The 20,000-nt window shown below is 43.3% G+C and overlaps 1 protein-coding gene across 1 annotated transcript in view; it reads left to right on the top strand.

Annotated features, from left to right (window-relative positions):
• Positions 1–20,000, top strand: part of LOC311060208 (disintegrin and metalloproteinase domain-containing protein 12-like) — a gene marked incomplete at both ends in the record, with an annotated part of 198,964 nt that overhangs the window by 157,762 nt on the left and 21,202 nt on the right. Inside the window, 5 exons of the mRNA XM_084078341.1 lie at positions 6,114–6,203; positions 7,356–7,551; positions 8,620–8,728; positions 11,861–12,059; positions 16,083–16,160. Coding sequence (XP_083934467.1) covers positions 6,114–6,203; positions 7,356–7,551; positions 8,620–8,728; positions 11,861–12,059; positions 16,083–16,160 — 672 coding nt within the window. The remainder of the gene's footprint in view (positions 1–6,113; positions 6,204–7,355; positions 7,552–8,619; positions 8,729–11,860; positions 12,060–16,082; positions 16,161–20,000) is intronic.

The following is a 20,000-nucleotide window of genomic DNA, read 5'->3' as shown; positions in this document are numbered from 1 at the left end:
CCCCATCAAAATATCTTGTTCCAGGGACCCCCCAGAAGCAAAGATTTGAGTTAAAAATGTTCGCTTTAAAAATATATATATTCAAAGATTTGCACACATTTTCACGATTTTTCAAAACTAGCAGATCTACAAGCCCGTAGCGCGGCACTCGGTGCCGCGCTATGAGCTTGTATATCTGCTATTTTTGAATAGCCCAAAGTGTAAAATAATGCTTTTTAGCTCAAATCTAAAAATGACACAGTTCTAGGTCTTAATGGGTTAACATAAAATGTATGTTCATCTTTTTTTTATTGGATATCCAACATACACATGATAAATGAAACATGATAAATATGAACGACAGAGGGAGGGATATCAAAAGCAGGTGGCATATGGTTTCTCCCCCCTATCTCCCCCAGGAAATCGAACCCGCCTGGTGCTAATATACAGCAGTGTTACTGACTGACAGTGGTGTAAAGTAACTAAGTACATTTACTCAAGCACTGTACTTAACAAACATTTTGAGGTATTTTTTACTTTACTGAAGTGGTTCCAATTTTCAGTACTTTTACTTCTACTCCACTACATCTCAGAGGCAAATATTATACTTTTACTCCACCACAATTATTTATGAAAACTTTACTAGTTACTTTGCAGATTTAGATTATTATCACAAAACACTAACCACTTCAGCCCTATATATATATTTCGGCCATTTAAAAATAGCCGATCTACAAGCTCACAATGCGTCTCATTGTGAGCTTGTAGATCTGCCATTTTCAAAAGATTTTAATACATTTTGAACTTGTGAAATGGGACATTCTACTTAACAAGTACGTTTACTTTTGGTACTTTAAGTGCATTTTGATACCAATACTTTTGTACCTTTACTCAAGTAAATTTTGAATTCCGAACTTTTACTTGTAACCAAGTAATTCTACATTGGCCTATTGATACGTTTACTTAACCTATTAAGACCTGGAACGCATCTGTGTCACTTTAGATTTCTTTGGCTATTCAAAAATAGCAGATCTACAAGCTCATAGCGCGGCACCGAGTGCCGCGCTATGAGCTTGTAGATCTGCTATTTTTAAAAAATCTTGATTTTTTTTCAAAAAACTGTTTAGAAAACATTTTTAAGAATTGCCTCAGATCTTAATGGGTTAATTCAAATAAAACATATGAGTACTTTTTCCACCACTGCTGACTGAGTTCTGGTGCTAATATACAGCAGTGTTCTGACTTGAGTTCCGACATGTTTTGCCGTGCGCTAGTTCCCACCCAGGCTCTCTATTAGTCTGGTACTGTAGATCATTGTGGGAGTATATTATATGTCACCCGAATTAGGCAAAATGAAATAAACACAAGCGGCAGCAGCAGCCGGCGGAGTTTTTTTCCCCGCAATCCTCCTGCAATGCCGGAAAACCACAACACAAACAAATATAATTCAGAGAGCAAAAGAAAAAGAAACGACAGCTGAAATATCTCCACAACATGTACTGTATCTCGCAGAAGGTAGAGAGCAAAGAGCTGTCATTACTGCACACAAACACACTCTTCATTTAACCCATTAAGACCGGGAAAGCATATTCAAAAGCTATTTAAAAATAGCAGATATACAAGCTCATAGCGCGGCACCGAGTGCCGCACTATGAGCTTGTATATAATTTGGGGGTCCTTGACATGAAAAAGTGTGAGAAACACTGATATTATAGCAACATACGGTTTTCAAAAACTGTTATGATTTAGACATTTGTACAGTAGATGCGTTCCCGGATTGAATGGGTTAAGGGGCTCAGAGAGACTGTGAATTTATTTTGTATGCGCGCCTGTGTGTGTGTGTGTGTGTGTGTGCGCGCGCGTGTGTGTGTGTGTGTGTGTGTGTGTGTGTGTGTGTGTGTGTGTGTGTGTTGTGTGTGTGTGTGTGTGTGTGTGTGTGTGTGTGTGTGTGTGTGTGTGTGTGTGTGTGTGTGTGTGTGTGTGTGTGTGTGCGTGCGTGCGTGCGTGCGTGCGTGCGTGCGTGCGTGCGTGCGTGTGCGTGCGTGTTTTACTATACTTGTGAGAGCCAAACATCCCCACAGGTGTCGTAGAATTAGAGAAACAGATATCATGAGCACAGTTCCTGGTCCTCACTCCTCACAAGTGAGGGTTTAATAGGGTAAAGGTTGTTACACACCGGGGCGATTTTTTCGTGCGAATAATGCGTTTTTTTTTAAAACCTTATAAAGTCAATGGCTCCGTACATGGAGCGAAAAAGCGAAGCGAAAAAGCGTCTTTTAATTATTCGGAACGAGTCCGAATTTTGCGTATATTCGCTATTTTCGCCGGTGTGTAAGGACCTTTAGGGTTTAAAATGGCAAAAAAACATATATAAATTATTATATTATAAAATAACCTAAAATGTTGATGTAATGCAAATGCGTGCGCTCGAGCGCGTGCATGCGTGCGTGTGGGAGGAAGGTTCTGATAATGACATAAATTCACCGACGAGGAAACTTCGCTGACAGCTTCGACGCCGCCGTCAACTATAGTGAATTATTCAAATGAGCGGGTGCCTCGCCATGCATACTGTATATGTGTAATGACAGCTACACCCCCAAAAACATCTCATTCTCCCAAGATGATAAACACAGTGTATCACCGTTCAGACGACAACCTGCAAAGGGGAAGTTGACAAGAGCGGCATTATGAAATATGAAGGCAACACTTTCGGGGGGAAAGGTTCCTGAATTATATTATACTAGACCATACCCAGTGAAGGGCGCAGACGAAAGTAGTTGCAAACTTGGGGTTAATGCACGTCCTGTCGCGCGGTTTCTCCCCCGCGCGCGTCCCGTCGTGGCGCCTCCCCCCGTCGCTCCCGTCGCGCCCCCCCCCCCCCCCCCCCGACCCGCGGTCAGCCCTCCCCACGGGCGTATATATATATGTCAGCACGGAGAATGGCGTATATATATATATATATATATATATATATATGTCAGCACGGAGAATGGCGTATATATATATATATATATATATATGTCAGCACGGAGAATGGCGTAGGCATGTTACTCGGCCGCCCCGGGTCCGTCTGGTGTGTTTACTGTCCACAGAAAGAATTGTAGTCAGAGAGTGGGCGGGGTCTCGGTGTTGCCATGTCGGCGTACTGTAAGCGCTGTAGGGCCAATGTTGGTGGTATAGGGTTCGTTTGGTTTGGCCTCGTTTTCATAGACCTTGCTGCTTGTTTCTCTCACGAAAACTGGCAACGACGCATGCGCAGTAGAGTGCACCCAAGACAGACAGCTACCTGCCACACTCCGTGAGGTTACTAGAATTATAGTAGGATAACACTGTCTTGTTGCTATAGGAGAGAGAGAGGATGCCTTGTTTTTCGCCGATGTGTACTCGTTTTGGTCCTTGGCCCGGTCGCCTGCTAAAAGGGGTTGCCGTCCTTTTGAACATACAGTAGGATGTAACATAACGTTGCTGTCGGTCAGAAACCTTGTAATCTCCATATTTCAACTTCTTAAGGTTTTCTTTTTCATAAATGTATGCCCTCATTCATCACTGCACACAAAGGTCTCACAAAAGCACCGCTCTGCACCATTAAAAACCCCATGTCCCCCTTCACGGGGCCCCCCTTCTATTGAGTCCCCAATCTCGGCCTCCGGGGACCATGAGAACACGGACCCTAATTGACCGTATTCACACGGGCGGCCATTTTGGCTCTTACGTCATACTCGCTGCCGAGCATGAAGTACCGCCCGGGACTGGTTCTCAACAGGTCTGTAACTCTGTGGGGGTCCATTTGTGCACTCTCCTTGAAATGAAAAAGATTGAGAAACACTGGCCGTACAGCGTGTTCAGAACAGAGAAAGAGCCAAGCACTGGGCTCCTATAGTCAGCCTTTCCTTGTATGACATCATGCATGCATAGTTACACACACATGCGTGCGTGCGTACACACAAACATGCACGAATGTACACAGCAACACACACGCACACACACACATACTGGCCATACAGGGGGACGCGCACAGACACACACATGCATGTAACGTATGCTCACAAAACATTCACACACACACACACACACACACACACACACACACACACTCGCGAGCAAACGTGCACCAGACACACACACACACACACACTCGCGAGCAAACGTGCACCAGACACACACACACACACACACACACACACACACACACACACACTTCCCCACGAGCCTAGCAAAGACTGGAGCCACCTCCCTCCCTCCCTCCCTCCCATCTCTGTCATATGGCAGAGAGTTCTTCATTGGTACAGTGCACGGCTTGTGACAATGACAAACACAAAACAGATGGCCCTCCATGGTGTGGGCTTTATGTGTTATATAGGCCTACCAGTCATTCTAAAACCTTTTTTTTTCTTTATTTTTTTTTTCATTTCAAGGACGGCTTGATATGCATTAAAGCCTCGGACCCCCATTTGATATGTATTTTTTTTGTATTTTTATTTTTATTTTTTATTTGATCTCTGGAACCTCAATGTACTCCAATGTAAATCCTCAGTGCTCATTTAACTCTGAGAGTGTACAAACATTCTCTCTCTCTCTCTCTCTCTTCTCTCTCTCTCTCTCTCTCTCTCTCTCTCTCTCTCTCTCTCTCTCTCTCTCTCTCTCTCTCTCTCTCTCTCTCTCTCTCTCTCTCTCTCTCTCCCCCTCTGCCCTGCTGTGTCGCTCCAGGTGACTCATGTTTCCAGGGCTGTATGTGAGGTCGTGGGTTTTTTGAGCGAGAACAGCCGGAGAAGCTTGTTGATTTTTTTTTTTTTTTTAGAGAACTAGGAAGTGTCGTTTCCTGACCTCTCTTGCCCGGGGCTAGAAGAGCTAGACGGCATGCTGCGGTCAGTCAGAGCAGGGCCACCGCCTCACCTCCGACAACAGCAGGCCTTGTGATGACGCACGGGGGGGGGGCGGGTCGGTCCGAGATGAACTCTAAACTCTTCTGTTTCACAGTTTCCTTTTGCCATTATTTTCTGTCCTTTCACAGCACGAGTACAGTCAAACACTTTGTGTAAAACAGTGGTTTTCGACCTTTTTCGTGTCAAGGACCCCCAAATTGACACATATTAGCCCACGGACCCCCATTTGAAAAGATATATGCCCGGGACTCAACCATTTTGATTTCTTGGGGGTCCCAATCTACACTGTATTATCATCATCAGTGTTCATTTAACTCTGAGAGTGTACAAGTGGAACTAAATGGACCCGTTAGGGTCCATTTAGTTTGTACACTCTCAGAGTTACATACACGCAAAGGGGTCAATTTGGTTCCTAACTATTAATTTGGCTGGGGACCCCCTGGAACCCCCTCCGGACCACTGGTTGAAAACCACTGGTCTAAAAGGATAACACCGAAAAAGTCCTTGCGGTCTCCTTTCCATTGGGGTCCTAGGTATTCAATTAATCAACACAAAAAAAATAGCACCAAACATTCAATATCATCACAAATATAAAACACTATATGTACACAGTAGAAAAAAAGGGAGGGAGGGGGGGGGGTCGCCTGTCTAAGGGAGAAGTGATAGCTCCCCCTTTGGCCTCCTGAAAGGTACATTTTCAGGGCTGTTTTAACCCATTAAGACCTGAAGCCGATTCTACAAATGTCTTCTAAACAGTTTTCTGAAAAACGTATCATTCTATATCAGTGGTGCTCAAACTTTTTCATGTGAAGGACCCCCAAAATCATATGTATTTGGCCGCAGACCCCCATCTCAAAGTATGTTGTTCCAGGGACCTCTAGAAGCTAAGATTTGAGTTACAAATGTTTGCTTTAAAACATGTATATTCAAAGATTTGCACACATTTTCCCGTTTTTCATAAATAGCAGATCTACAAGCTCGTAGATATGCTATTTTTGAATGGCCAAAGTGTAAAATAATGCTTTTTAGCTCAAAATCTAAATACAACACGCGTTCCAGGTCTTAACCCTGCAAGACCCGGATATATTTCTACTTGCAAAAAGTAGAAGTTAAAAAAAAGAGTTAAAGGAAGCTAGTGAACCACATTATTTAAGGGATGGGGTCAGGGCATTCCACACTTGGGTGGCAGTGCTGTAGAAGGAGAATTTACCCATGTTTGTCCTCTTTTTTTTTGTCGTTTCCTTTGTGAAGGAGTGCATGAACCCTTGCTGCAACGCCACCACCTGCACGCTGAAGGGAGAGGCCGTCTGTGCCCACGGGCAGTGCTGTCAGGATTGTCAGGTACAGTATGTATGTCTGTGCAGGGACGTGCACAGATAGACTCTAGGTGGTTGCTAGAGCACCTGCCCTTTGCCCTCTTGACCAGAAGTGCCCTTTTGAAAAATATATATATATTTTTTTTTCCAGTTTACAGCAGGGGTCTTCAACAGGGGGTCCGGGACCCCTAGGGGGTCCTCAGAGTTACTACAGGGGGTCCGCCAAATCTTTATGTGATATGATTTTTCTTTTTACCATAACCACTCGAAACCTACAGTAGTATCCCTTTTCTGAGGAGAACTTTAGCCAAAAATAGCAGATCTACAAGCCCACAACGCCTCGCGCTGCGAGGCGTTGTGGGCTTGTAGATCGGCTATTTTTGGCAAAGAGGTATAGGTGTAGAGGGAAAAAAGAGCAGAGCAAGTAAACAAAAAAAAGTATAATTTACTTGAGCGCCTGCCCCTCAAAATGTCTGTGCACGCCACTGACTATGAAGACTGACTGACTGGAGATCACTAAGCTCACTCAGCTCAACACAAAACGATTTGCTCGCAAAGATACCTGGACATCTTGACATTTGACACATCTGACCATGAAGAGACTTTTTTGGCGATTGCGTTGACCACTTAATATACTTCGCACAATCAAAGCACAAATAACTGATCTGCACGCGCAGAAGAGAGCTTCTAGATCTGCTATTTTTGAACATTCTGTTAAAGAATATGTGTAAAAATGTGTAAAGATTTTAGAAATAGGGGCGCCAGGGTTACTTTGATTAAAGGGATAATTCGCCCCCAAAATGACTTGTTTTCTATCTATTAGTCACCCCATGGAGACTTGAATTCATGGATATTTTTTAGTTTTTATCACATTCCTAAACCAATAATTTGATGACCAGCAGCAGTTCCGGTAGGAGACACAAATAGTCTCCTTTGTGTCTCCTACCGGAACCGCTGCCTACCGGTCCGCTGGTCATCAAATGATGATACCTTTAATACATTTCTGTTCTGACATCTCTTTGTCTGTCTGTCTGTCGTTCTGTCGGTCTGTCTGTCTGTCTGTCTGTCTGTCTGTCTGTCTGTCTGTCTGTCTGTCGTTCTGTCTGTCTGTCTGTCTGTCTGTCTGTCTGTCTGTCTGTCTATCTGTCTGTCTGTCTGTCTGTCTCTCTGTGTGTAGTTGAAGCCGGCCGGCACCCCGTGCCGCGAGTCCAGCAACTCGTGCGACCTGCCGGAGTTCTGCACGGGCGCCAGCCCTCACTGCCCCGCCAACGTGTACCTGCACGACGGACACGCCTGCCACCTAGTGGACGGATACTGCTACAACGGCATCTGTCAGACCCACGAGCAGCAGTGCATCACGCTATGGGGCCAGGGTACAGTGTTGCTTTAGAACAGTGGTTTTCAACCAGTGGTCCGGGGACCACCAGTGGTCCTTCAGGGAGTTCCAGGGGGTCCCCAGCTAAATGATAGATAGGAACCAAATGGACCCTTATGGGTCTGTAAATCTGAGAGTGTAACAAATGGAACCAAATGGACCCTAACGGGTCCATTTGGTTCCATTTGTACACTCTCAGAGTTAAATTAACTCAATATAAATTGGGGTCCCAGAGATAGAAATGCCATTAAATGGGGGTCTGTAGCCTAATGCATGTTAAACTGGGGGTCCTTGAAATTAAAATGGTTGAGAATCACCTCTAGAGCCGTAAAAATCATCTCTTATTGGGGGTCCCTGGCGTAACTTTTCAAATGGGGGTCCCTGGGCTAATGTGTGTCAATTTGGGGGTCCTTGACGCAAAAAAGGTTGAAAACCACTGCTTTAGAATCTAAATGAAAATGACGGGCACCAGACCCGATGTTGAGAACCAGTGATTTTAGATTTAGGAAATCGAAGCACAATTACTTTTGCTAGAGCAGTTACTCACTACCTACAGTAGCAGCAGCGATTTTTTGTTTTTACTTTAGTAAAAGAAGCAATACCACTACTTTAGTTACTTTTTGTAGATTTTGATTATTATTACAAAACATGCATTACCCACTTTAGCCCTGTATACATTTCGGCCATTTAAAAATAGCCGATCTACAAGCAGTAGATCTGCTATTTTCAAAGGATTGTATACATGTGAGACTTGAAAACTTGTGAAATGGGACATTCCGCAGAATGAGTACTTTCTACTTTTGGTACTTCTAAGTACGATTTCGACACCAATACTTGTGTACTTTTACTCAAGTAAATTTTTAATTCCGGACTTTTTACTTTTTTTTTTACTAATACAGAGTATTTCTACATTGCAGTATTGATATTTTCACTTGAGTACTTTTTCACCACTAGGAGATGAGAGGTTTCTTCCCCCGACAGCAAACGAAATGTACTTTTTTTAGTTTCTTTTTCCAGCGCTGCGTAGCAGTCCAGTGAACACGCTGTGATTTGTGCCGTATTACAGGAGCCAAGCCAGCCCCAGGAATATGCTTTGAAAGGGTCAACTCTGCAGGAGACCCCTATGGGAACTGTGGCAAAGACTCCAAGGGTTCCTTCGCCAAATGTGAAGCGAGGTAAGATTAATGGATTCCTTTTACTACGCGACCTTTACCTGTGGAGGAGACAAGTTTAACCCGTTAAGGACCGGGAACGCATCTGTGAAATGTTACGTTTTTTTTTAGCTATAACCATTATTTAATACTTTGGCTATTAAAAAATAGCAGATCTACAAGCTCATAGCGCGGCACCAAGTGCGCTTGTAAATCTTCTATTTTCTTTTTATCGTTAACATTTGTGCAAATCTTTGAATATATATATTTTTTAAAGCAACATTTTTGAATTCAAATCTTTGCTTTTGGGGGTCCCTGGAGCAAAACATTTTTGTGTCAAGGACCCCCAAAATGATATGTATTTGGCCGCAGACCCCCATCTCAAAACGTTTTGTTCCAGGGACCCCCCCCCCCCCCCCCCAGAAGCAAAGATTTGAGTTAAAATGTTTCTCTTTAAAAATATATATATTCAAAGATTTACACAATGTTCACGATTTCCCCAAAAATAGCAGATCTACAAGCTCATGGCGCGGCACTCGGTGCCGCGCTATGAGCTTGTATATCTGCTATTTTTGAATAGCCCAAAGAAATATTTAAATGACACAGATGCGTTCCCGGTCTTAATGGGTTATACAAAAAAAAAGAAGAACGTATTCCTCAATTATGTTGGAGGGGGGGGGGAGGGGGGAGAAAGGTCACGTTTTATTTATGAGATGTGTGCAGAATTAATTTAAGTGCCGTTCGCATTGTTTTTTTTTTTTTTTACTCTCCTAGTAGTTGTCCTTGGCCAGTGGTCGAGGAAGTACTCAGATTCTTTTTTTTTTTTACTTAAGTGTAAGTAGCGATACCGCCATATAAAAATACACCAGTACTGGCATCAAAATGTCATGCTTAAATGTCAAACAAAAAAAAAGCACTCAAAAATGTGATCAAATCTTTCGAAAATAGCAGATATATACGAGCTCATAACACGCCACATTGTGAGCTTGTACATCAGCTATATTGGAATAGCCAAAGTAGGAAAATAAGGGCTTAAGTGGTTGAGGAATTGATATGGCGGCTTATATCTAACCTTTATGTTTTACCATCACTTATAGTACTTACAGCTTGTAAGAGCCTAGATGTCTCCACTGGGCCTACTTGTTTTGGTACAGCCTATCTTGTTATGGTTCAGTTTGTCCTTGAAGCAAACAGTATAACTATGAGCTCTTGGCAGAACTACCGTACAGTGATGATTTCGTCGACTAAAACTATGACGGAAAAAAACTCGTCGATTACCTTTCTGACGAAAACGAAATAAAAACTAAGTTATGATGACTAGAACTGAGACTAAATATATTGACAATTTCGTCAACAAATAAAAACTAGACCAAAATGTCAAGGAGGGACCAGCGGAGAAGAGATCCAGTAGAGCTAAAAGACAAGTCCTTTTATGTTTGGTTGCGCTCGGGTGTTGCGCTCTGAAAATAGCAGATCTACAAGCTCATAACGTGTCGCGCTGCTCGGCTAGATCGGCTATTTTCAGCATGCAACCAAGTGTAAAAATAGCGATTACGACACCATCAAGGCACCGCCAAAATACATTTTAATACTAAATCTACAGTTGATTTAGTCAACTATAATCCTATGATATTTAGTCGACTAAAACTAGACACAAATTTAAACATTTCAGATGACTAAAATATGACTAAAACTAAATGGAATTTTGTTCAAAAGACTATGACTAAAACTAAATCAAAATTAGCTGTCAAAATCAACACTGCTACTGTACCACTGACTTGAGTGTTATTGTATTTCTCCCCATGATATCATGTACATAAAGCATAATCATCAGCACCTAGAATATTGTCTCCACTCCTATGTGCCTCATAGATTGCCGATTGATCCAGAATTCCATGACGGTGGTTAATATATGTTTTGTAATAATAATCATCTAAATCTTTAAAGTAACTAGGAACCAAAGCTGTTCAATAATTGCAGTCTAGTAAAAAAGTACAATATTTGCCTCTGAGATTTAGTGGAGTAGAAGTATAAAGTATCAATGAAATGGAAATACTCAAGTAAAAGCAAAAGTAGCTCGAAATTGTACTCAAGCACAGCACTACTAGAGTAGATGTACTCAGTTACTTTCCAGCCCTGTCCTTGGCAGGGGGATGATCGACCTCCTGTTAATTGGTGTAATTGCTGTAAATGACACACAGAAATGGAACCGCGGTGTGTGATGGATTGTCTCTCATGTTCAAACGAAGGTTGCAGTCTCACTCAGGGCTAAAGCAGCACTGGCATCCAGTGTTGATTTTAACAGCAAAATTTTTATGTCGTTTTTAGTCATTTATACTTGGCCCTGTGCCAAAAATAGCAGATCTACAAGCTCACAACGAGCTGGCGCCCCCTGGTGGCCCCCTGGTGGCCCCCCTTGAGGCCATGACCCCTACGTTGTAAACCTGTGTGTTCAGACTATATGCCAGGAACAGAACACTAAACAATGTGTTCTAGTTTCCCTAATTGGAGCGGCTGAAAGTATTTAGGCCATTGGTTCTCAAAGTGGGGTCCGGGGACCCCTAGGGGTACTTGAGGGGGTTCCAGGGGTCCCCAGCTATATGGAACAGGAACCAAATGGACCCTTATGGGTCTGTAACTCTGAGAGTGTACAAATGGAACCAAATGGACCCTAACGGGTCCATTTGGTTCCATTTGTACACTCTCAGAGTTGAATTAACATTGATTTTACAATATGAATTGGGGTCCCAGAGGTATAAATGCCATTAAATGGGGGTCCGTAGCCCTAATGCATGTTAAACTGTGGGTCCTTGAAATTAAAATGGTTGAGAATCACTGCTAGAGAGCCATAAAAACCTTCTCTTATTGGGGTCCCTGGCTTATCTTTTCAAATGGGGGTCCGTGGGGTAATAAGCGTCTATTTGGGGGTCCTTGACATGAAAAAGTTTGAGAACCACTGATTTAGGCTACATGTGAATTTGGGGGAAACAGTGAGGTGTTATTCTATTAACACGTTGCTGCTGCTGTTGTTGCTGTTGTCATTCTGTTCTGTTGTGTCACAGCGAGGTGTTATCCTTAAAAAAAAACGTATCATTCTATTAACACGTTGTTGTTGTTGTTGTTGTTTTGGTTCTTTTCTGTTTGTGTGTTTTTCAGAGATGCAAAGTGCGGCAAAATCCAGTGTCAAGGAGGAGCCAACCGGCCGGTGATTGGCACCAACGCCGTTTCCATAGAAACAAACATCCCCTTGCAGGAAGGGGGGCGCATCCTGTGCCGGGGGACCCACGTCTACCTGGGCGACGACATGCCCGACCCCGGCCTGGTGCTGACCGGCACCAAGTGTGGAGAAGGCAGGGTGAGTCCCCTAATCAGCTTAAAGGAGTACTTCACCCCAAAAAAATACCTATTTTCTGTCAATTACACACCCCATGAAGCCTTGAATTCATGGACCTTTTTTTTGTTTTTGTCGCATTCCTAAACCAATAATTTGATGACCAGCGGACCGGTAGGTGGCGGTTCCGGTAGGAGACACAAAGGAGACTCTTTGTGTCTCATACCGGAACCGCTGCCGGTCATCAAATTATTGTCTTATTAGGAATGCGACAAAAACAAAAAAATAATCCATGAATTCAAGTCTCCATGGGATGACTAATAGATAGAAAAAAAAGTCATTTTGGGGGTTAACTATCCCTTTTAAACTAAGCTTAAACCCCCCTGGAACCACCCCCTCAAGGACAAGCACAGGTCCGCGGGGCTTGCGAAACCAACCCAGGACTTGGGTTCAGGCATCAGAGCCTATGTGTGAGTGCGAGTGTCATTTTGGCGCAAATGTCGGGGGCCGACAGACACTTGATTCAATGTTTAATATAGTCCAGAAGAAAGGGAGTACCGCCGCGGCATCAAACAGTTAACGGCCGGTCCGGTTGCATCACAGAAGCGGTGACACACATCTGCAGGCAGACAGATTAAAGCACTGGAGCATCTCGGGGACCATTAATTGGCTTTTTTATTTACACGGTGCTAAGTATAAACATCGTCTAACCTTTTACGATGCCTTGTGCATCTTCATCAGAGTCCATGTTTAATAGTGTTTACAGAAGTTGTCAAAAACACATTTAATGTGGAAAAATAAATATTATCAAAAAAGAATGTTTCATTGAAAAAAAGTTATACAGTATGACTTTAACCCATTAAGACCGGGAATGCATCTGTGTCATTTTTAGATTTCTTTGGGCTATTCAAAAATACCAGATGTACAAGCTCATAGCTTGTAGATCTGCTATTTTTGAAAAATCTTGAAAATGTGTGAAAATCTTTCAATTTATATTTTTTAAAAGGAACATTTTAAACTCAAATCTTTGCTTCTGGGGGTCCCTTGAACAACATATTTTGAGACAGGGGGTCCGCGGCCAAATACATATAATTTTGGGGGTCCTTGACATGAAAAAAGTTTGAGGACCACTGATATTATAGCAACATACTGTAAGTTTTTCAGAAAACTGTTAGGATTTAGAAGACATTTGTAAAAATGTGTAAAATGATTCACGATTTTTCAAAAATAGCAGATCTACAAGCTCATAGCGCTGCACTCGGTGCCGCGCTATGAGCTTGTAGATCTGCTATTTTTGAATAGCCAAAGAAATGACACAGATGTGTTCCCGGTCTTAATGGGTTAAGAATAAATGGTGAAACTTTGTGTTGGGCCAAACCCCTGGGCAGTGACGGTGGAAAAACGATGGCGGTGTGTGTGTGTGTGGAGTGACATCATCAGCCTGTGACTAAGATGTGGGTTAGGGTTAGGGCGTGGTGGTGCCTATTAGTGTATTAGTCCAGGATGGGGCAGGCTCTTCTTTGGCTCCTCCTCCGTGTACTGGATGTTCCACAGATGGATGTCTACTGGACTTCATCATTAGTCAAGGCCAATATGGAGAGGTTTTCATTTCTCCACTTGTCGTCCCTCCCTATAACATTTTAGTCTAGTTTTTATTTGTTGACGAAATTGTCAACCAAATGACTGGGAGACAGTCATCTAGCATTTTTTCTTTTTTTTTCCCATTTTTGAGTGGTGCCAACCACTCCTACATTTGACTTTGTCCGTGTGTCCGTATGTCCGTCCGTCCGTATGTCCGTCCGTCCGTATGTCCGTCCGTATGTTTGAGCACGGCTGATTGGTCAAGCTTCACGTGACTCGTGACAATATGTTGTCACGTGTCACGTGACAACATATTGTTGCTGATTGTTGCGGATGCAACCAGTTACACTTTCAAAGGCACCACTCTCTTCACACTGGGTGTCATTTTTTTCATGTAGATGGTGCATTTATATAGCGCTTCTATCCGAAGCGCTTTACATTGATTGTGCCATTAACCCATTCACACACACACATTCATACACCGATAGCGGAGGAAACCATGCAAGGCACCAACCTGCTCATCGGGAGCAATTAGGGGTTCAGCGTCTTGCTCAAGGACACTTCGACACTAACTCTAGGGGAGCGCCCCAGAACTGGGAATCGAACCAGTTCGAACTGGGAACCTTGCGGTTTTCCAGTTCACTCTACCCGGCCACTCTACCCCTGAGCGGGGAGAGAGAGTCCTCTCTCTGTCTCTGTCTCTGTCTCTCTGTGTGTGTGTGTGTCTCTCTCTCTCTCTCTCTCTCTCTCTCTCTCTCTCTCTCTCTCTCTCTCTCTCTCTCTCTCTCTCTCTCTCTCTCTCTCTCTCTCTCTCTCTCTCAGCTTATAGAACTGAAGTCAAGTTAAAACTCTTAAGTAGAGGAAACACCACTTGAATTAGAGGTTGCTAGCCATAACCTTATATCTTAGCTACATGTTTATGCATTTATTTCATATTTACATCGTCGTCGATTTAATCTCTGACATTTACAGTATTTCAGACATACACTAGTTTTTCTGCTTTCCTGAAGAATGGGCACCAGCAAGATGACTGTCTCCCAGACAAAAACAGTCACATATATTTAGTCTTAGTTTCAGTCATCATAGCTTAGTTTTTATTTAGTTTCCGTCAGTGAAATAAGTGAGTCAACGAACCTTTTTTGTCATAGTTTTAGTTGACAAAATCAACACCGACTTCCACCGATGTTTCCCGTCCACACCAAATCTCTTCACCAAAAATAGGTGCAGTGCCTGTACCTGTATTTTTGGTCAATGTTCCCCACAAAATATGGATGCCTGGGGTTCAATAGGTTAAATTCTTCTTCTTTTGCGTGCCCACTCTCGCCTATAAAACCAGTTTCACGTCCCTGCATGCATTTATTTGGGTGGGGTTGCCTTTAAGGAGTCCTCGATCCACACCAAAACAACTTGTAAATGACTTGAAAAATACTCAAATAATAATAAAAAAAGACACATATTCCATGGCGAGGCGGTTTATAGGCGGAGGGGTTTGTTTGTCAGTGATTCATTAGCAGAAGGAGCATTTAGGCTTTCCCCTTTATACTCCATCACATCAAAGCCTGTAAGACGTTCCGTCGCAAACCCTCTGTGAACTGCTAGGGATTTGGGACTATTAACCGCCTTTACTATTAACAGGAAAAACGAAAAGAAAGTAAAACTCCCCAAAAAACAACTGGAAATACCATTTGGTAATACAGTTGAAGAGCCTTGTAGACAGACATGGATGTTTAAAGATGTAGCTTTTAATTACTTCCAAAGAGACATACTTTATTTTTATTTTTTTTATTGTCTCCGCCTGGTAATGCCAAAGGCGTGGCAGAGACTATGTTTTCCACCCGGGTGTCCGTCTACAGCGGCCCGATTACAGCGAAACTGTGCACGCATATACTCCCTGGGCAGATCGGCCTGTTATAGTGTTATAGGGCCACCAGGAGGCCGAATTTTTTATATTACTCTTACAGATTTTGTCCAAACATCACGCAAATCGGTACACAGTATCTTTATAGTCATGTGATTGAGGCGGATCTGTCCGACTTTTCATATTCCATCCTGATTGGCTAACATTGGCTTCCAAAGTTTGAAGGATTGGTCCGTTTGGAACAAAATGCCCCAAATCATGACCGCAGCGTGTGATTTCTGTGAAATTTTGCACGCATATTACCACTAGGCCGAGAAAGAAATACCAACCTTTTCACATTGGCCTGTTGTAGCGTCACCAGCAGGTCGATTTTTGCAACACATTTTTGGAAGAAAATGCCTCAATGAAAGGCCTATAGGAAGAAATGGCACCCTTTTCACATTGGCCTATCATAGTGCCACGAGGAGGCCACGATAACCTACCTGACCTGACAGAGACCTGTGCTCCAAGGAGTACTTTTTCTAGTTCTGTACCTAGAAAAAAAAAAAAGTACCATTTGGATAACTGCATTATTTGTTTTAATTGTCTATTTCTTCTTCCTGCCGTAGATGTGCTTGAATCGACAGTGCCAGAATGTCAGCGTTTTCGGCGTGAACGAGTGCTCGGCGAAATGCAGCCATCGAGGGGTGAGTAGCACGTGCGAGTGATTTTTATCTGATAAACGCTGGATTTCCTGACTCATGAAGCCGGTGTCATGCATCGTAAATAACGAATGTGCAAGCTCACAACGCATTGTGAGCTCACAATGCGTTGTGAGCATGTAGATCGGCTATTTTTGGTGCGCGACACCTCCGCGCACATCCAAGTATAGCTCCGGCTTAACAGTCCCCACCTGCTTTAGCTATATTTGCTCACTGTGCCTGCTGTACTTTGGGGCTCACCGGCGTAGAAAGTGTTCACAAACGCCCAGCATACGGCGGTGTAGGTAACCATTCACCATCAATCATCCCAGCCACTGAAAGGTTCAATCAATTAGACATAATGGCTTCATTTATGTTCAGCTTTAACCCATTAAGACCGGGAACGCATCTGTGTAACCACTTTAACCATTATTTTAAACGTTTGGCTATTCAAAAAAATAGCAGATCTACGAGCTCGTAGCGCAGCACCGAGTGCCGCGCTACGAGCTTGTAGATCTGCTATTTTTTTTTTAAATCTTGAAAATGTGTGCAAATCTTTGAATACATATATTTTTTAAAGCGAACATCTTTTACTCAAATCTTTGCTTCTGGGGGTCCCTGGAACAACGTCTTTTGAGATGGGTGTCCGCGGCCAAATACATATCATTTTGGGGGTCCTTGACATGAAACAGTTTGAGAACCATTGATATTATAGCAATAGTTTTTTCAAAAAACTGGATTTAGAAGACATTTGTAGAATCCCCCAGAAGCAAAGATTTGAGTTAAAAATATTTGCTTAAAAAAATATATATTCAAAGATTTGCACGATTTTTCACAAAAATAGCAGATCTACAAGCTCAGTGCCGCGCTACGAGCTTGTATATCTGCTATTTTCTTATTAGCCAAAGAAATCTAAAAATTACACACAGATGCGTTCCCAGCTTGAATGGGTTAAGTGCTATTCATCATACTTTGACTCCCAGGCGGTCGTCCTTGTCCCAGAACTCCCAACTGAGAATGTGAAAGCAAGGAAAGGCTGTGTTTTTGGGCCAAGCAGCCCTGGCAGCAAGCAGAGACACACTGTATGACTTTGTGCTGGGGATCTGAAGTATTGGATTTTCATATTTCACTTGGACCATGGCTGATCAAGGTTCAAGGTGATTTATATTTAACAGCAGATCTAATAGATCTAGTACAGTGGTTCTCAACCAGTGGTCCGGGGACCACCAGTGGTCCTGGGGGGGGGGGGGTACCAGGGGGTCCCCAGCGAAATCAGTTAACATAGCGTCACAATCATTTGAACCACTTAGCTTTGGGCTATTCAAAAATAGCAGATCTACAAGCTCATAGCGCTATGAGCTTGTAGATCTGCTATTTTTGAATTTTTTGAAAAATTGCGTGCATATCTTCATATTTTTAACTCAAATCTTTGCTTCTGGGGGTGTCCCTGCCCTGGCACAAAACATTTTCAGGTGGGGGTCCGCGGCCAAATGTATATCAATTTAGGGGTCCTTGGCATGAAAAAGGTTGAAAACCACTGATCTTGTAGATTAATTGATGTGCTATTTTGGGTTGTGCGACGTGGTAGGCAAACAATTATAGCTCAGGCTTTTGTGCACTCACAATACAGCTGGTTGCAGCATCGCAGGCACTGAAATTCTTGTGCTTTGAGCTTCCACAAAAATGTTGATAAAACTGAAATTGAAATAGGAAGATACAAATAGAACAAAGTCGGAATAAAAATACAAATATACATGAAAATAACAATACAAAGATCAGTTGTTTCGTGATCAAACCCATCCAAAAAAATGTTTTTTTGACATTTCTTTGTCTAGTAGTAGGAAAGGTAACGCACACCAATGGCTCTGGTGAGGTGCCGACTATCGAAAACAAAACGTAAAAAGTGATGCTCCTTTTTTTCCAGGATGTTTCAGCCTGCTGGCCCTCCTCAGAATTAACAACATTTGTTCATTCTGAGGGAGGTCAGCAGGCCGAAACATCAGTTCATTATAAAAAAAGAAGTTCATATGGAACCAGAGTGATGCGACACTTTTTTCTTCTTTTTTTTATATTTCTTTGTCAACCACCGAACCAAATTGTATGAGCTACATCAGTGGTTCTGGAAGTGTGGAGTCCAGGGACCCTCAGGGTTTCTAAATGTACGTACCCTTAAAGAGGTCTGTAACTCAGAGAGCGTCCATTTGCAACGCTCTCAGAGTTAAAATTAAGAAGGTTTGCGAACCACGTGATCCCAAAAGCTATACTACTTGTGCAAGGACGCGCCGTGATTGGCCAGTACGTTTGTGCAAGGACGCGCTGTGATTGGCCAGTAGCCACTTTGAGTGGCAGTTGGGCACGGCAACTTGCTCGCTTTATAGCTCGCTCGTGCCTCTAGCAGCTCAAGTTTGCTTGAGACGGCGCGCCTCCTTCGCGGTCAAAAACGTTACTTTATCTGCGAGAGGCACTTCCGCTTTGGTCACAGTTGGTGCTATAGCACAAGAGGTATAGACTTTAGGATGTCGCATGAGAACCACTGAGCTATATACGTCCAGTACGTCCAGGATCTGCCCTTCTTCACAAACACTAGACCATACCCGGTCGACGCATCCGTGGGGGGATATGCGCACATGATCTGGCAACCCGAGAGGAAGTTCGTCCCATAGCTGGTCAGCCCCGTAACCATGGTGACATTCTTTGACACAAAAGCGCTAATAAGAAGCTGAGATTTGATGAAATTGAAAAACAGGCTTCACAGTTAAGTTCAGATGGTAATGGTCAATGGCTGTGTGCAAATTCAGAGCAATTGGTCCAGCCACTGAGGAGAACCGGGTAGCTTCACCTACTCACCTACTCAAGACGGTTACTAGAATTATAGTAGGATGGAGAGCATGCCGACCCAGACAAACCCCCCCCCCCCCACCCCACCACCTCACAGATCAGATCAAGATGTCACGTTTCAGAGAGCAGCCCACAGCTGTTCACTATTACTACACCAGAGAACCCCACTGGACCTCACCACTCACTCCTTATATGGAGGAGAGAGAGAGAGAGAGAGAGAGAGAGAGAGAGAGAGAGAGAGAGAGAGAGAGAGAGAGAGAGAGAGAGAGAGAGAGAGAGAGAGAGAGAGAGAGAGAGAGAGAGGAGTGAGAGTGTGTAGAGAGAGCTAAGAGAGAGTGGGGAGAGAGAGAGAGGAGTGAGAGTGTGTGAACAGAGAGTGGGGAGAGTAGTGGGAGGCAGGCAGAGAGAGAGAGAGAGAGAGAGAGAGAGAGAGAGAGAGAGAGAGAGAGAGAGAGACAGAGACAGAGACAGAGACAGACAGACAGACAGTAGTGGGAGGCCGAGAGAGAGAGGAGGGATAGGGTGAATTAAAGGAGAGCGTGTGTGCTCTGGTGTTCATGCCAGACTGGTGCAGCAGCAGCATGGACCATGTGGACCCAGGCGATGGATGGGTGACATAGTGGAGTGTGACTCCTCAGTGGGTCACTGTGATGGGTGACATAGTGGAGTGTGACGTTTAACCCATTAAGACCTGGAACTGTGTCATTTTTAGATTAGAACTAAAAGCATTATTTTACACTTTGGGCTATTCAAAAATAGCAGATCTACAAGCTCGTAGCGCGGCACCGAGTGCCGCGCTACGAGCTTGTAGATCTGCTATTTTTTTTAAATCGTGAAAATGAGTGCAAATCTTTGAATATATATATTTTTAAAGCGAACATTTTTAACTCAAATCTTTGCTTCTGGGGGTCCCTGGAACAACATATTTTGATGGGGGTCCATGGCCAAATACATATAATTTTGGGCTATAGCGTTAATTTTGACATGAAAAAGATTGAGCGCCACTGA

This window comes from Gymnoscopelus microlampas (genome assembly GCF_963454915.1).
Source record: "Gymnoscopelus microlampas genome assembly, chromosome: 14".
Taxonomy (NCBI): domain Eukaryota; kingdom Metazoa; phylum Chordata; class Actinopteri; order Myctophiformes; family Myctophidae; genus Gymnoscopelus; species Gymnoscopelus microlampas.
Note: the sequence above shows the minus strand (reverse complement) of the source record. Positions and strands in the feature narration are given on the sequence as shown.